The sequence below is a fragment of the Lepidochelys olivacea genome, assembly GCF_965140295.1.
Source record: "Lepidochelys olivacea isolate rLepOli2 genome assembly, chromosome: 3".
NCBI classification, from domain to species: Eukaryota; Metazoa; Chordata; order Testudines; family Cheloniidae; genus Lepidochelys; species Lepidochelys olivacea.
The window spans coordinates 65,303,783-65,319,738 of NC_140413.1; the positions used below are offsets into that span (position 1 = coordinate 65,303,783).

Below are 15,956 nucleotides of genomic sequence, written 5' to 3' on the forward strand. Positions count from 1 at the left end.
AAATAGATAAAAATAAAAAATCCTTAACAATAAACATCTATATTATCTGTCAATTATATATAAAAAAACCTGATTCTGCCAAGCTGCCTATTGTCAGTACTTGCACTGCTGTTGGAGCCGATGGTACTGAGATGGTCGGGATTATCTTTACATCCAGGGTCCAGTAAAGACAACGGCACTGGACTTGATGGCTCAAGACTCACTCAGTGAAGACCGATATTTTGATCATTAACAGTACCGTTAACAGGTTTTATGTATGTAAACCCAAAGGAACACTAGACCTCCAAATGTTTAATGAACAGAAATTATTCTGGATAAATTTCTGATATCATTATTTGAAAATTGAGAATTACAAAATTATATTCCAAATCTTAGTTATAAAAAGCAATGACTTTCTGTACGAAAAAAGAAAAAAAAGGAGAGCTAAGTTAGGATAGGCCTGAATGCAGTTATTGATTAAGACAGGATCCTTGGAAATTCACCCTGCTTTGGAAGGGCCTCAAATAAAGCATTGAGTCAGTCCATAACAGATGTACTACATAGGAAGAAAATGCACCATAGGCCCAAGATACCTCTTCTGAAGCCATTAGGTCACAATTACAGGACCTGAGGGAAAGGAAGAAAGGCAGCAGCTGCACAAGCCCCAAGTTGGTATACACTGCTCATTTTGCTGGCTTTCTGGTGTGGAAGTAGATAAAGGGAATTTGGATGCAGGCCTCTGAAATGAGCAGGAGTCAGGCTAACTCTAGCTTTAACGCGAGATTTGTAGAAGCAGGGATAGTGCAAAGCGAGTGGAAAACAATTGTGAAAGAGGCTGTTGCGACCTTGTATTAGATAAGACTAGAATGCTGACTAGAAGAGAAATGGTAAGAAAAATAAGAGATCATGAAGGAATATGTATAAACAAACTGCGGTTGTTGCTTATTATTGTCTGTAATAAATACTTGCTCTAATTGTTTATCTTGGAGAGACCTGCCTAGGTGGGGGAAACCCTGTGTCCTAGTGCACTCTCTCCCTCTGTGCAATTGCTTGAGATAATAAAGTGTATCTGACTTGCTGCACCCAACCTTGAGATTGAGAACTGTGTTTTTCTCCAACACTGGTTAGTTTAAAGGGAAGTGGGGGAAACGTTTTGATGGACCTGGGTCCATTATAGACTTACATCCATTGCTGCCCACATATAGTACTTCAAGGTCAAAATTTATATTTTTAAAAATATTCCTGTGAAACTTGTATAGAGTAAGGGACGTTTTGCCACATGTCCTTTACTATTTACATTATATAACAGTCAAAAACACCTACATTTGCTTGATAGGCTCCACCATGCTTAAATTACTAAATGTAATATATGAGGATTTACTTGGGAATCGTAATCAGTTTTACATAATATTTCACATGCTAATTGTAAACTACAAAAACCTTATGTGCTGAATGACTCCACTGACCCATCAAGGGGCATTTAGCACAAACATAACTAAAAACTTACCTTTTTTTCCTCTTTGTAGGGCCCCTGAAGAGACACTAGCCAACACCTGCTTTGGTGCAATGCCCCTGTTTGTACCATGCAGTAAAATCACAGCTAACACGTTACCTTGTTGGAGCCTACAAAAAGTCTATAGGTGATTAGCTAAAGTTCCATTTTTTCGCTATATTGTCTGATCTCTAGTGGCTTTGTTTGTTTGTTTGAATTAATTTAGTGCACTTTCTGAGTGTCAATGACAGGTACTCTTCAATAACAGAAATGAATATATCCTCTCTTCTGGCTGGAGAGAGAAAATAATGTAAGGAAACCCCAAAACATGTTTCCTGGGTTCAAGATGGAAAATGATTTGTCTCAAACTTGTTCAAGACTGGACTGAATCAGTAAATTTGTACCCCAGTATTTCTCACACCTTAATTTATCTCTTTGAAATTATGACACCACATGGCAGCAGGTCTGACAATCTTTCTGCTGGGCCTCACTGCAGAAGCTCCTGGAGACAACCCTTTCTTTGCACTTGAGTACTTGACAGATTCTTCTACACCTTGCAAAATCTGAATAGTTCTGGGATTTCAAATGCACATGGTGCATTCTAGGCACAAGAAATAGACAAGACTCGGAATACAGCAGTAGTGGAGCCCATCTTACAGGCTGCTAGATGGGATCAGATCTCTTTATAGTTTCAGAGATTGAAAAGAAGAGGTGGGGGAATTGTTAGGCTGCCATCTAATGCCTCAATCCAAACCTGGAAAGGTTATTTCTGGAGCCACATGCGGCTCTTCAGAAGTTAATATGCGGCTCCTTGTCTAGGCACCGACTCCAGGCCTGGCACTACAGGCACCAACTTTCCAACGTGCCGGGGGGTGCTCACTGCTCAAGCCCTGGCTCTGCCACAGGCCCTGCCCCCACTCCACCCCTTCCTACCCCCTCCCCTGAGCCTGCTGTGCCCTTTCTCCTCCACCTCCGAGCCTCCTGCATGCCATGAAACAGCTGATCGGGAGGTGTGGGAAGGGAGGGGGAGGTGCTGATCAGCAGGGTTGCTGAAGAGCGGGAGGCACTGGTGTGGGCGAACACAAACATACTGCATACCTGAAAGTCACAGCTTGCATGAATTCATCAAGAAGGTCGTCATAGGCTTGACCCCGAACTCTTTTGTGCCTCAGTCCAATATATAAGGGATCTTTTAGCAACTCCTGTTAAAGAAAGTACAAACTATTAATAAAACAAAAGTTACTTTTTATTTACAGTCTAATAAAAACAAGGACAGAGAGAGAACAACACAGTGTTTGAATTAACTGGAATAAATGGGATATATATCCATTAGCATATAAAGATTGAAGAAATATTCAGTTGTATCATGTGGGCAATAGAATGAATCTGTGTCATTCCCAAGAGAAGAAGTAAAGGTTTAAGTCAGGTTTCACAACTTCTAGTACTGATGGAAATAAGTCAGAACCCTATTATAAATCATATTCCTTTTTTAATACTTCTCTTAGTTTAAAGAATAGAAAGGAGGTACATAAAAAGGCAAATACTGGTTTTCCTCATAAAATTTGCTTTTCATATATTAAGGTTTCATACAGTGTTTTAGATTATAATGTTGGAGTACCAGCATGCATGGTATCCATTCCACAGAGAATAACCAAGTGCAGCCTTGCCCACCTCTAAACTAAGCTAAAACTCTGTGGTTTTGGATTATTCTTGTTCAATGAACAGTGTATTTCAGAGGCAGCATATCACATTTTATGTTCTGGTAGCTATGTTGTCATTAAAAAAAAGACCAAACTACCAGTAATACAGACTTATATTTCCGTATTATTACAGATCTGTCACAGACTCTTGGCTCTTTAGTTTCTGTAAGAGGTATGATTTGTCTTGCTATGGCACCAGTCCATATAAATATGGTTTCAAGATGCTCAGTCCCATCATTTGGATTCCTGGTATAAACTGAGTTCAAACTGTTAGTCAGTCTGCAGCTGTGCCATCTGCCAATAATTGCTTCTTTTTGATGCCTCTTCTGCTTTGGTTTTAGATGAACTAACACAGTAACTTTTTATGTTCACAAGTTCACTGCTCAGGAATTCTTATGTTAGGGAAAAAGTAGCAAAATGTCATGATCAAAACTTTCTAGAATAAAAACCATGAGTTCTTATTCAGCTTTAGAAAAACAACAATGTTAAATCATTTCTCTTGCTATATGAAAAACTGTTTAATATGCAAGAGAACTATTCAGTGAAAAGAAGCATTTATTTCTTTAATAAACTTGGTTATAGGAAATGTACATACTTTTTAGATGTGTATCAAGATTTGGCTTTGGATAAATTATTCAGCCAATTTTTGACCAAAATTAATACATTTTGCTGCAGCAAAATATTTGGTCATATATCTATTCACAGCTAACTAATGAGGATGAGGTGTCTGAGGAACACAGTACCTGCAATGTAGCTAACTTGGCAAATTCTTTTCCTCTTATTCTCATGTTTTTATCATTTCAGACACTTGCACCCTACCATGGTGTATCTGACTTCCTTTCTCATTCCCCATCACTATCAATAGCCCTATGTTTGTTCTCGCCTGGTCACCTTACTCTGTTCTTTCCTTTTTGACAGGTTACCTCCTTCACTTCATCAGCCTCAGCTTCTCTTCCTTATATGGTGGGAGGTGGTCTGGCATAAACCAATCTGACTCCAGAATATTTTTTTCTTCATTCTGGCTTTATTTTTCCTTTTTTACATGGCGGGCCTCAGGATGGACGCTAGAAGTTCTCTTAAGCAAAAACACACACCCCCAACCTCATAATGCAAACAGAAATACTTTTCCCTGCCCCTTCTTCAGGGTATTACCCTACTATATTGGCTCCTAGTCTCCAGTCCTTCCCCCCAAGCAGCTGTTACCTTAGTTTCTTTCCCTATAGGGTGGGGAGACAGCCTTTCCTTCCTGCTGCTACCACTACCCCTGCTGCAGCTTGTCTCTCATCTGTGTCCTCCTCTTTCTCATCAGAAGAGAGGTTTTTAAAGGTCACTGGTAGCCCTTAACTGGCCTCAGGTGTCTCTAGTTAACCTTTGGTAAACTTTTTTTCAGCTCATAGGGAACAGGTCCTTCACCAATCTAAGGCTGATATATTTGCCTTCCACCACTCTCTTATATCTGTCACGACTGACTTTATCACACCTTCTTTTGCCTCCAATCTATCTATGAGAAGTGCCAGGATGTTCTTCCACTCTGGTACTATAGGATATTTTAACACAACAATCTGAACACAATTGGGTTTGGGCTCATCCTGAGCTGTTGTGGTAATGAGTATTACAACTTGGGGCCTTCTGTTGAGAATGCTTTCATCCTGAGCACTGTGGGATTACCTGATGACAGCATCTGTTTTTGTGGGTCTTGGAGAGACTAATTTCAAATGCCTTTCTGAAATGTTGATGGAAACTGAATTATTTGGGACTAGCTGATGCTATATTGCACTGAAGTTGTGTAAAGGTCAGTTGGGTACCAGTTAAAAAAATTATCATTACATTCAAAGGAAGTTCTTTTATTGCTTGATGAAAGTTCAGTAGTTGAATGGCAGCCTCAAGGATCAAGAGGATAAGGAAATTATACAAATTACACAGAATTTAAGCTACTTTGCTCAGTGCAGAAGGGAACAGATTAGTCAATAGCCTAATCTTACCACCTGCATTCCATCCTCCTTCTCCTTGACTTCCCAGCAGCTTTTGACAGTCAACCACACTCTACATCTTGAATCTCTGTTCTCCGCTGGCATTCATACCTCTGTCTTATGACTCTCCTCCTATCTGTCTTATTGCTCCTTCAGTATGTTGTTTGGAGGGTTGTTGCTGGCCCCCTCTCCACTTTTCAGTAGGTATTGCCCTAGGCTCCATCTTTGGTCCCCCTCTTCTTTTTCTACACACTCTCTCTAGGTACTCTTAATTTCAGAAATAGCTGTGACTCCTATCTTTATGCTGATCGCTCAAATCCGTCTCTGCACTGACAAGCTGTCTTCCTCAATCCAATCCAGCATTTCAGTCTGTCTTTCTGATACCTGTGTTTGTGGACGTCAAGTCAACATCTCAAATTCAATATGGCCAAAACTGAGTTCTTGATCTTTTCTGTCAAAGTCCTCCCTTCTCCCACTTTTCTCTATCACTCTGGACTACACTACCGCCCTTCCCAGTGATCCAAGCCTCTAATTTGGGTGCCATTTTTGACTCAGCCTTCTCTAGACCTGTCATAAATATAAAGGGAAGGGTAAACCCCTTTAAAATCCGTCCTGGCCAGAGGAAAACTCCTCTCACCTGTAAAGGGTTAAGAAGCTAAAGGTAACCTTGCTGGCACCTGACCAAAATGACCAATGAGGAGACAAGATACTTTCAAAATCTGGGAAGAGGGAGAAAAACAAAGGGTCTAGGTCTGTCTGTATGCTGCTTTTGCAGGAGACAGAACAGGAATGTAGTCTTAGAACTTTTAGTAAGTAATCTAGCTATGTATGTGTTAGATTATGATTTCTTTAAATGGCTGAGAAAAGAACTGTGCTGAATAGAATGACTATTCCTGTCTGTGTGTCTTTTTTGTAACTTAAGGTTTTACCTAGAGGGATTCTCTATGTTTTGAATCTAATTACCCTGTAAGGTATCTACCATCCTGATTTTACAGAGGTGATTCCTTTACTTCTATTAAAAGTCTTCTTGTAAGCAAACTGAATGCTTTTTCATTGTTCTAAGATCCAAGGGTTTGGGTCTGTGGTCACCTATGCGAATTGTTGAGGATTTTTACCAAACCTTCCCCAGGAAGTGGGGTGCAAGGGTTGGGAGGATTTTGGGGGGAAAGACGTGTCCAAACTACATTTCCCAGTAAACCCAGTTAAAGTTTGGTGGTGGCAGTGGAAATTCCAAGGGCAAAGGGTAAAATTAATTTGTACCTTGGGGAAGTTTTAACCTAAGCTGGTAAAAGTAAGCTTAGGAGGTTTTCATGCAGGTCCCCACATCTGTACCCTAGAGTTCAGAGTGGGAAAGGAACCTTGACAAGACCCGTACTTTCACAATGTCTAAATCTTGTTGCTTCCTCTTACACAACAATTCTAAGATAAGGACTTTCCTCTGTTTACACAGCTACAACTCTCATCCAAGTCTTCAACATTTTGTGGCTTGACTGGGGCAAGACTTCTTCTTTCTGGCCTTAACTACTGCAACCTTCCTCCTTTCAAGTCCATTTAAAATGCTGTGGCCAAGATCATTTTCCTAGTTCATCACTCTAACCACATCAATCCCCTTATTTCAATCCATTCACTAGCTCCCTCTTTGCCTCTGTATCAAACACAAGTTTATTGTTTTTATCTTTTAAGGCCAGTCACAGCTTATTTAGCCCAAACCTAGCTAGCAAATTTAGTAACTTATGATACCAGCCTCAACCTTAATTCTGCCAACTTTCCCGGCCCTTACCACCTGTTACAAGATTGTTCTCTCTATAAAATGCCCACAGATGGTGCTCAAGAATATTCAGCATAGTTCCTTGGTTCTGTAGGACCGATAAAACTTGTTGCTGTTATTTTAAATGGCTTCTAGTGTGCAGCTCTTTACATGGAATCACTTTTCATGGAACTCTTACCGTTACCCGTGAATCATCTTCTCCCGAAAAGCTTTCTCCAACTCCACCCCTTATGCATAACCAATACAGCTACTACTTTATCCTCCTTCAAATAAGTCCTGAAGATTCACTCTGTGTTACCTAAAGAACACACCCCGCTGATCACAGCTAGGCAGGTGATGAGCTGTGACTGTTCCTCTTTCCCTTCTCCCTCAATCTTACTAATGTTCCCATACTTCGCCTTACCTCTAGCCTAATTAAAAAACAAAACACAAAGGAATAAAACCCAAACAATACGTCATGTAACTAAGAAGGTTGCATTAATTCTTCACCACACTCATTTGCTTGTATTATATCCCCATTCCCTGACTTGTATCTGTTTTGTCTCTCAAGACTGTAAAAGACCCCCCTCTTCCCAGGAAAACAATTTTGTCATATTAATGTTTGTACAGCCCAACAGAGCTTCAGCTTGACTGAATAATAATAATAAAAGCTTTTATTCAGAATATGTTGCTGCTGTTAAGTATGAATTGAGATCTACAATCTCAAAACAATTTTGATAAATGGCTAGATGACAGATTACCAGAAAAATCAGATCGCACTGCCCACATATTAAGTGATGGCTTAATTTAATAGAATTGATGTGACTTCTCATTTAAGAGAAATCTCTAGGAAACACAACACCACAGATCCAAAAGCAAGGAACTGCATGATTAGGTTTGGAAGGATTACTTTTTTTATTGGTAAATGTTAGCAAACATTGATTTCACCATACACACACAAACTGACAAAAAATTCCCATCAATAACTGCAATTTACAGCTAGGTAAAGTAAAATAAATGCTGCTTGAGAACTTCTTAGAGTTTGGTTTTAAGGGTATTTCCTCTATATATTTTGACGTGTGCTGTTGACAATTTGGGTCTTAATTTTTTTTTAATAAAGAGCAGAAATACTTACTAAAGACTGATATTTGCATAATCATGATATGCACAAGACACAATATATAGATTTCATGCTATGGACTCCACCATGGCTTTGCAACGAGCTTAACGCAAGGGACAGTATGTTTTTGCACTGCGCCTGTAGCAGTCTGGAAGAGTGTCTTCCTATCAGTCCCTCTGCTGCTCCACGGAGGGAAAAACTGTGCCAGGCCTATAGCCAGCACAGCACTAGTTCCCTGGCATGCAGATGCAGCTACACTGACATGCAGTAGGTGGGGAAGCTTTGGTTCCACCCGTTCTCAACCCTCCAATCAACCTGCATGATAGGGGGATCATAGTGACTCTCCAGATCATGTTTCCTCTCCCAGGTTAATAGCCATGTGCCTCCTTACAGCCCTGCACCACCATGTCTGCCAGGCCACAACGTTGCCCTATATAGTTATTCATCATGTGTAGTTTATCCCCTTTCAAATTTCAGTATCTCATATGCCTCATCATCTCCCACCACCAGCATGTATTATGACTGGCAATTTTTACGATACCTACTGAAGGAAAATACTTTTTTCCAAAAGCAGTCATGTTTCTTCTATCCAGAGCTCTGCAAAAAAAGTTTTTTTTTTCATGTCTAATTTTTAAATTGTCAAGCCAAGTTAAATGAAGTGTTTCAAAATATTTCATAGCCAGATTGAGACAATTTGCCAGGTTTTCACACTGAAGCCAACTTTTGCTGAACTATAAATCCATGAAAATCAAGATATACAGCATAAATGCTGACAAATCCTTAACTGTGTAGTTAAGCTTTTGTGTAGTAAAGCTTTAGTGCAGCCTTCAGACACTGTTTTCGAGCTCCCTTTGCTCCCTCACCACCACTGTATCTGGTACACTTGCTGGTATCCACAGACCAATAACTAATATAAGAGAATCAACAAATAATGTCAGCCTAATCATGCTTGTATGATCACAACACACACACATACTCTCTCTCCTTTGCAGAATGTTAATGAGGCACCCTTAAAAATCTAATTAACTTCATGTCCACAGGGCTCTTTTGGGTTTTCAGTTTGGGTAAAGTCTTATAAGCACAGGCAGTTAATTCAGCAAGACATCTTGGCAGAAAGCCTGTAAAACTTTTCTGAGAGCTTGAAATTTGTTTACAGCTCAGTGCATACTTCTTCACAAAAGTGTTATAGTTCAACAAGGAACAACCAAAAAGTTCCTTTAAACTCCTGTTTGGAGTAATGTATGGTGAAATACAGATAGGAGAGAAAATAATTAAGCATTCAACAACTGAAAAGAACAGTGGTCATTTCTAAGCCGTGAATGGCAAACTATTGTGCAATTTCTCTTTTTCAAAAAGGCACTGAAGAATAAATAAGCTGCTTAAGCACATTATCCTGTTATTCAGGTCACTACAGTGCAAACTAGATCAGAGGGTTTGTTTTTGTTTTTTTTAACTGTTCACACATTTTGAGAGATTAACATATTTACTACTGACTATTTCATGGTTTCCAAAGCCGATTACTGAAAAGAAAATTCTATACTACAAACAAATATGTCAAGCCATGATTACTGGATCCTTTTCCTCAAGTGAACAAATGAAACTTGAATAACAAACTTCTTGTAGAATGTAAACCTTTTTAATGTTCTTTTGGAGATTTAATCTCCTTCAAAATATAACTCATCTTTCTCTGGTTAACAGATTTGTTGTGTATATTAAATTAAATTTATTGAAAACTTGAACATGTCTATTTTACACACTAGTGCTTTAATGAAAAAACCTACACAAAAGATATAAAACACATTCATACTTAGAAATGCAGCAAGTTCAAACTTTATCCTTGTAAACTTCTTTCCCCCAAAAGGGCTTAACTGAGGTTCATTCACTTGAAAGATCACATAGATCTACTTAGAATTAGCCATGTAAAATAAAAAAGAGTTCTTTGAAGCACCACCGGAACATATTAAAACTGTAATGATCTCTTGAGGTTTTTTGTTTTTTTTTTTTAAAAAGGGCTGGGGGGAAACCCATTTATATTACTTGTACACACTTAGAGCTAAGAGATCAGCAAGTCATCAAAGTTCAAGAAAGGCCTGAGCCGTACACCTGGCTCTAATTGAGCTTCAGGAGCCGAGCCAAGCTAATGACACAGTAGATTACACAATTGGTGCATTTCATCATCAGGGAATGAACATGCTGAAATACCATCTCTATCTATGAACAATTTATGAATTCTGGTTGATTTTATTAAATTGCTGTGTCACTGAATGCCTCAGTGTATGTGTAATCCACCATTTCTGTGCCATGTATTTCCCAGATCAGGAACAACAGACGGTTGTTAAATCTTGATGGTCATCCATTCAAATGGGAGGATCTTAGAAGAATAGGCTGGCTGAAGTTAGAAGAACCAGTTTTCTCCAACTTTGGCGCAAAGGGCTGGCGTTTGACGGAGTAGAATTTTTCCAAAAACAACGAAGAGATCAGGTGTTAGCACTGCATCTTAAAAACCTGAGCCTGAGACTCAGGGGGGTGGAATGGGGAGAAATCAGAGGAAGTACTCACAGGAGGAACAAAGACACAAGCTTTTGGAAGGAGAGGATACATTTCTGATGGCGAGAACAGCCAAAGTCCAAGGAAGCTGGCTAGAGAAGAGAGGACTGACCCCATGACTGGGAAGAAAAGCCTGACCTGGGGAAGTGGAGTCCCAGAATGGGGAGCTGGAGCCCAGAAAGATACAGTCCCAGTTCTGAAGAACACTCCAGAATGGTGAGGAAAGTGAGGCAGGGAATGCCATATGGACCTCTTATTGTTTTTGTCTGGATTTGTATATTTCTTGCAATACCTAAAGTAAAGAGTGACTGGTTTTGAAAGCTTTGTAAAGCCTTTGTGTTAAGTCCTTCAACTATCACATGTCCCTGAAAAAGTAAGCTGTACACCAGAGTAACTATAAGGTTGGCATTCTGGGAAAGGGTGTTCAGGAGTCTGGGGAAGCTGGCACTAGTCACAGGGCCTAAGGAGTTGGACCATGGGGTCTCACCACTCAGAAGGGAATGTGAGAAGAAAGATCTGCACCTCAAGAATGTGCCTAGAGACCTAAAGCCAGAGGCAGTGCCTGGACTCTGCTCAGTCACAGGCAGTGAAGAGAACATAGGTACAAGATATGGGGACGCAAACACAGTAGCCTGGTGAGTGTCCAGCTCGGGAAGCTCAACCAGGGCTATCTGTACTCAGAATTGGTACTGAAATATATCTTTGGAACAGATACTTTCATTTTCAGCAAACAGCCTCCCCAGAAAAATCAGAGGCATAGGACCCATTCCTACAACATACTGAGCATCTCCACTTATACTGAACTCAGAGTAGAGTGCTCAGAATTAGTGCTGAGTGAATAACTGATTTTTTTCATTCAGTGGCCAAACCCAAAACCGAAACTGACATTTTTCAGTATTTCTCACCAAAATAAAAACAAAACAAAATTGTTCAGGTTGAATCAACATATTCAAAACAAAATGGTTCATTTTGAAATGAAATGTCAAAATGGCTCATTTTGATAATGTCAAACCATTTTAACTTTTTCTAATTTCCCCCCCTAATTTTTTAAGCAACCAAAACTATTCACCAAACTGGACCTGAATTTGTGAATAGTTTTGGTCTCCATTTTTTGGTGAATTTATTATTCCCCCCAAAATTTTTTTTTGACTAGCTCTAGTCAGAACCCCTCAGGAGTTATTCAGTATTGCAGAATTGCACCCTTAGGCCATATCTACTGTACTTCCGCTTTAGCGGCATAGCAAAGACACTGCAGCTACGCCTCTGTAGTGTCGCAGTGTAGATGCTACCTACATTGATGGAAGCAATTTTCTGTCAGTGTAATTAGTTCATCACTCTGAGAGGCATTAGCTAGGTCAAAAGAAGAATTCTTCCACCAACCTAGCCACATCTACACCAGACGTTAGGTCAACCTAACTATGGCACTCAGGGCATGAAATGTGTCACAGATCTGAACAATGTAGCTAGAGCAATCTAATTTTTAAGTGTAGACCAGATCTTAGAGAAGGAGTTTGAAAAATTATGGGTATGCTGCAGCTCAAAGAAATATAGCACTTTAACTGGAAAAAAATCCTCTTTCTATAATCTCAGTTCCTTGATTCTTTATTTCTGAAATAAATTGTTTTCAAGAATAACCGGTGTTGGGAATTCACAGGGCACCTGATCATCCTGAAATAAGAGGAGTCATGCTTTCCAGTATTTCAAATCTTTAAATTTTTTGTGATAATACAATACAAATTTATTTTGTACAGTGCATCCCAAACAAACTACCACAGTATTTTACAGATTTAGAGAGACTCTGTCAAAATAAAAATTCTCACCATTAGTAGAGATAGGGTAGAAATTAGAGCCAGTTAGAAAACAGGAAATTCCAATATTTTGAAGTTTGTTTTTCTTCTGAATTGCAACAAAATGCTGAAATTCCAAAATACACTGTAGAATGAAAATTCTGAAAAATGTTGATGCAGAATTATGTACATGTTTTGATATTAAAACATTTCATAACATAAAAATGGCCCTACTGGGTCAGCCCGAAGGTCCATCTAGCCCAGTATCCTGTCTTCCGACAGTGGCCAATGCCAGGTGCACAGAGGGAATGAACAGAACAGGTAATCATCAAGTGATCCATCCTCTGTCACTCATTCCCAGCTTCTGGCAAACAGGCGAGGGACACCATTCCTATCACCCTGACTATTCCTACCCACCAACATTTCAATAATGTTGAAACATAATAAAATATTAGATATAGATTATATACAATATAAAAGTCTAAATGAATCAAAATGGTAGTCTAAATGAAACATTTTTGCCTTATCAAAACAAAACAAGAAAATATAAATGATTTATTTTGATTTTTTTTCCCAAAATTTTGATGAAATAGACCTGCTCCTGCAGAGCATTTTAGTTTTAATGAAACTGCACACTGTGATGGAAAACTGTTCCATCAAAAAAATTTCAACTGCATTTTAATGCAGTTAATTTCTTTTTTAATGTTAGCAGCAAGACTCTGCATTGCACATTCTTGGGAAAATGTCATTTCTATGGAATTGTGTCATAGTAAAATATGGATTCTCCTTCTGTTGGAAAAGCTTAAACACCAAGTACATACACAAGAGAAGTGCTTGGAGGAAATATAAATTTGAATCCACATCTGCTTCTTGGATCATAACTATCCCTTGCTACTAGTAATGTAAGAGTCTTATAAAACGAAATAATGTTTGCAAATGTAATTTATATTTTTCCAGTTATGCTGTTTGATTCATTATATACTTTACTGGGCAGTGAAGTTCTACCGGTAAGGTTAATTTTCTACCTACATTCATTTTACTTTCTGCTTCACAGCCATTAATCTGTTGTTTATCAATTTTCTGCCCTTTATGAACTGTCAACATTTGTAAAATGTTTTCATTTAGATAAGTCAAAATGTATAAAATAAACTCAATTCATATTAGGGTTTGAAAACTCTCCTCTTTTTAACAAACTTATTTTGGGACCTAATCTTCTTAAACAAAGCAGCAGATGCTATACATTTCAGAAAATTTGTGGTGTATATCGGTATACCCAGTGTATTTTTCTTCTAAGGGTACCTACAAGTAGGTTTCCTAATCCATATTTAGGACCTAAATAAGTTTCCTGATTTTCAAAAAGTGCTGAGAACCTGCCAATATAATTGCTTTCTGTTTCAACTGGGGTGCTCAGAACTTCTGAAAATCAGTCCCTACCTAACCACAGGGCAAGAGAATTTAAGAAGCTGTTTTATCATAAAACATTTTGGGGGAAAAATCTTAAAGTTAAATCACCAAAAATTATGCTAAGTTTTATTAAATTTGTCTTTTCTGAAGCTTTTTCTTTGAAGCATGTCAGCTAGCTGTGTCACACATTTCCTAGCTTAGGAGGGGACCATGGACTGGAGTGAAGGGTAAGCCTTTACCACCACATCTCCACACTGCATATGGATCCCAGCACCCGCAGGAAACACTGGTTTTGGAGGACCATTACTCTTCATCCTGTCATAAATATAAAGGGAAGGGTAAACACCTTTAAATCCCTCCTGGCCAGAGGAAAAACCCTTTCACCTGTAAAGGGTTAAGAAGCTAAGATAACCTTGCTGGCACCTGTCCAAAATGACCAATGAAGAGACAAAATACTTTCAAAGCTGGAGGGGGTGGAAACAAAGGGTCCTCTCTGTCTGGGTGATGCTTTTCCCAGGACCAGAGCAGGAATGCAGGTCAAAACTCCTGTAAAAAGTTAGTAAGCAATCTAGTTAGATGTGCGTTAGATTCTGTTTTGTTTAAATGGCTGATAAAATAAGTTGTGCTGAATGGAATGTATATTCCTTTTTTTGTGTCTTTTTGTAACTTAAGGTTGTGCCTAGAGGGATTCTCTATGTTTTGAATCTGATTACCCTGTAAGGTATTTACCATCCTGATTTTACAGAGGTGATTCTTTTACTTTTTCTTTAATTAAAATTCTTCTTTTAAGAACCTGATTGCTTTTTCATTGTTCTTAAGATCCAAGAGTTTGGGTCTGTGTTCACCTATGCAAATTGGTAAGGATTTTTATCAAGCCTTCCCCAGGAAAGGGGGTGTAGTGCTTGGGGGGATATTTTGGGGCGGGGAGACATTTCCAAGTGGGCACTTCCCCTGTTATTTTTATTAGACACTTTGGTGGTGGCAGCATAAGGTCCAGGGACAAAAGGTAAAACAGTTTGTACCTTGGGGAAGTTTTAACCTAAGCTGGTAAAAATAAGCTTAGGGGGTTTTTCATGCAGGTCCCCACATCTGTACCCTAGAGTTCAAAGTGGGGAAGGAACCTTGACAAACCCATTCTAAACAGGCAGGTCCTGCTGTGGGAAGGTTGGTCTCTCTTCACTTCTCCCTGCCAGAGAGGGAACAAATGTGGAAGGACTTTCCAGCTTTCTGCAGGAGACCTCCAAGTGGAAAAGAGTAACACTGTACTCCCAAAAATGGAAAGTCATGTAATCTGTGCCTTCTTTGACAATAAAATCGTTCTAGACGTACGAAAAGGAGAGAATATGTTTTAAGATGAGACTCAAAAGGGGTGGCTGGTTAGCCAACATACTAATAGTAAAATTACCAACCCAAAGTAGCTGCTGAGATATATTATTAGCATATGAGGGAGGGGCAGGGGAACAGGAGCTGTAGTATACTAACTATTTTTCCATCTGTGACTTTGAAAGCACAACTGTAACCTATGTCAACATGGGCAAAATTCTAGGCCTGTGTTATGCAGGAGCTCAGACTAAATGATCATAACAATCCCTTCTAGCCATAAAATCTATGAATATATAACATTTATTAAAATAAAATTATGCTTGAAGTAAAAATGACTTGCACAGAAAGAGACAAAACACTGAATAATGTAATATATTTTTATTTGTGCTTGGTTAAAATAGTGTTTCAAAACAAATCTACAGTAAATAGTTTGACATTTTAAAACATGGGGTGTGACTGATGGAGGGAAATAATTATGTAAATCAAAAATAATTTTCTTTCTATGTCTAATATCAGACTATCTTACATAATATAGGCATCTTATTTTTTCCTGTCTACATTTGTATAGTCACCCCCAGCTAGGGTTTTGTACAACTCAACCAGATCTCAGAGGGACTCTTTTCAAAGCCAGACTTGACTTGTCCAGCTATGCTTGTTCTTTCCTTTTATAATGCAGCTTATCTTTTAATCGGTTTGACCTTTAAGCCTCTTGTTTGCCTTCGCTCATGAAGCTCACTAATTTCCTAATCTAAAGACAAACTAAAGGTTATAGCTCTGACTAGACAAACTCTCCCTGTCCTCCTCCTTTCCACTCACTCACTTTTTTCCCTACACTTTTTACTTTCATTCTCTATCCCTCTCTTTGGTTAACACTACTGCATCTAATC

General features: G+C 38.9%; 1 protein-coding gene across 2 annotated transcripts in view; it reads right to left on the reverse strand.

Moving 5' to 3' along the window:
• ME1 (malic enzyme 1) overlaps positions 1–15,956 on the reverse strand; it is a 336,698-nt gene that overhangs the window by 144,611 nt on the left and 176,131 nt on the right. For both annotated transcript variants that reach the window (XM_084622076.1, XM_084622077.1), the window contains one exon: positions 2,570–2,673. In XM_084622076.1, the coding sequence (XP_084478202.1) occupies positions 2,570–2,673 (104 nt within the window). The remainder of the gene's footprint in view (positions 1–2,569; positions 2,674–15,956) is intronic.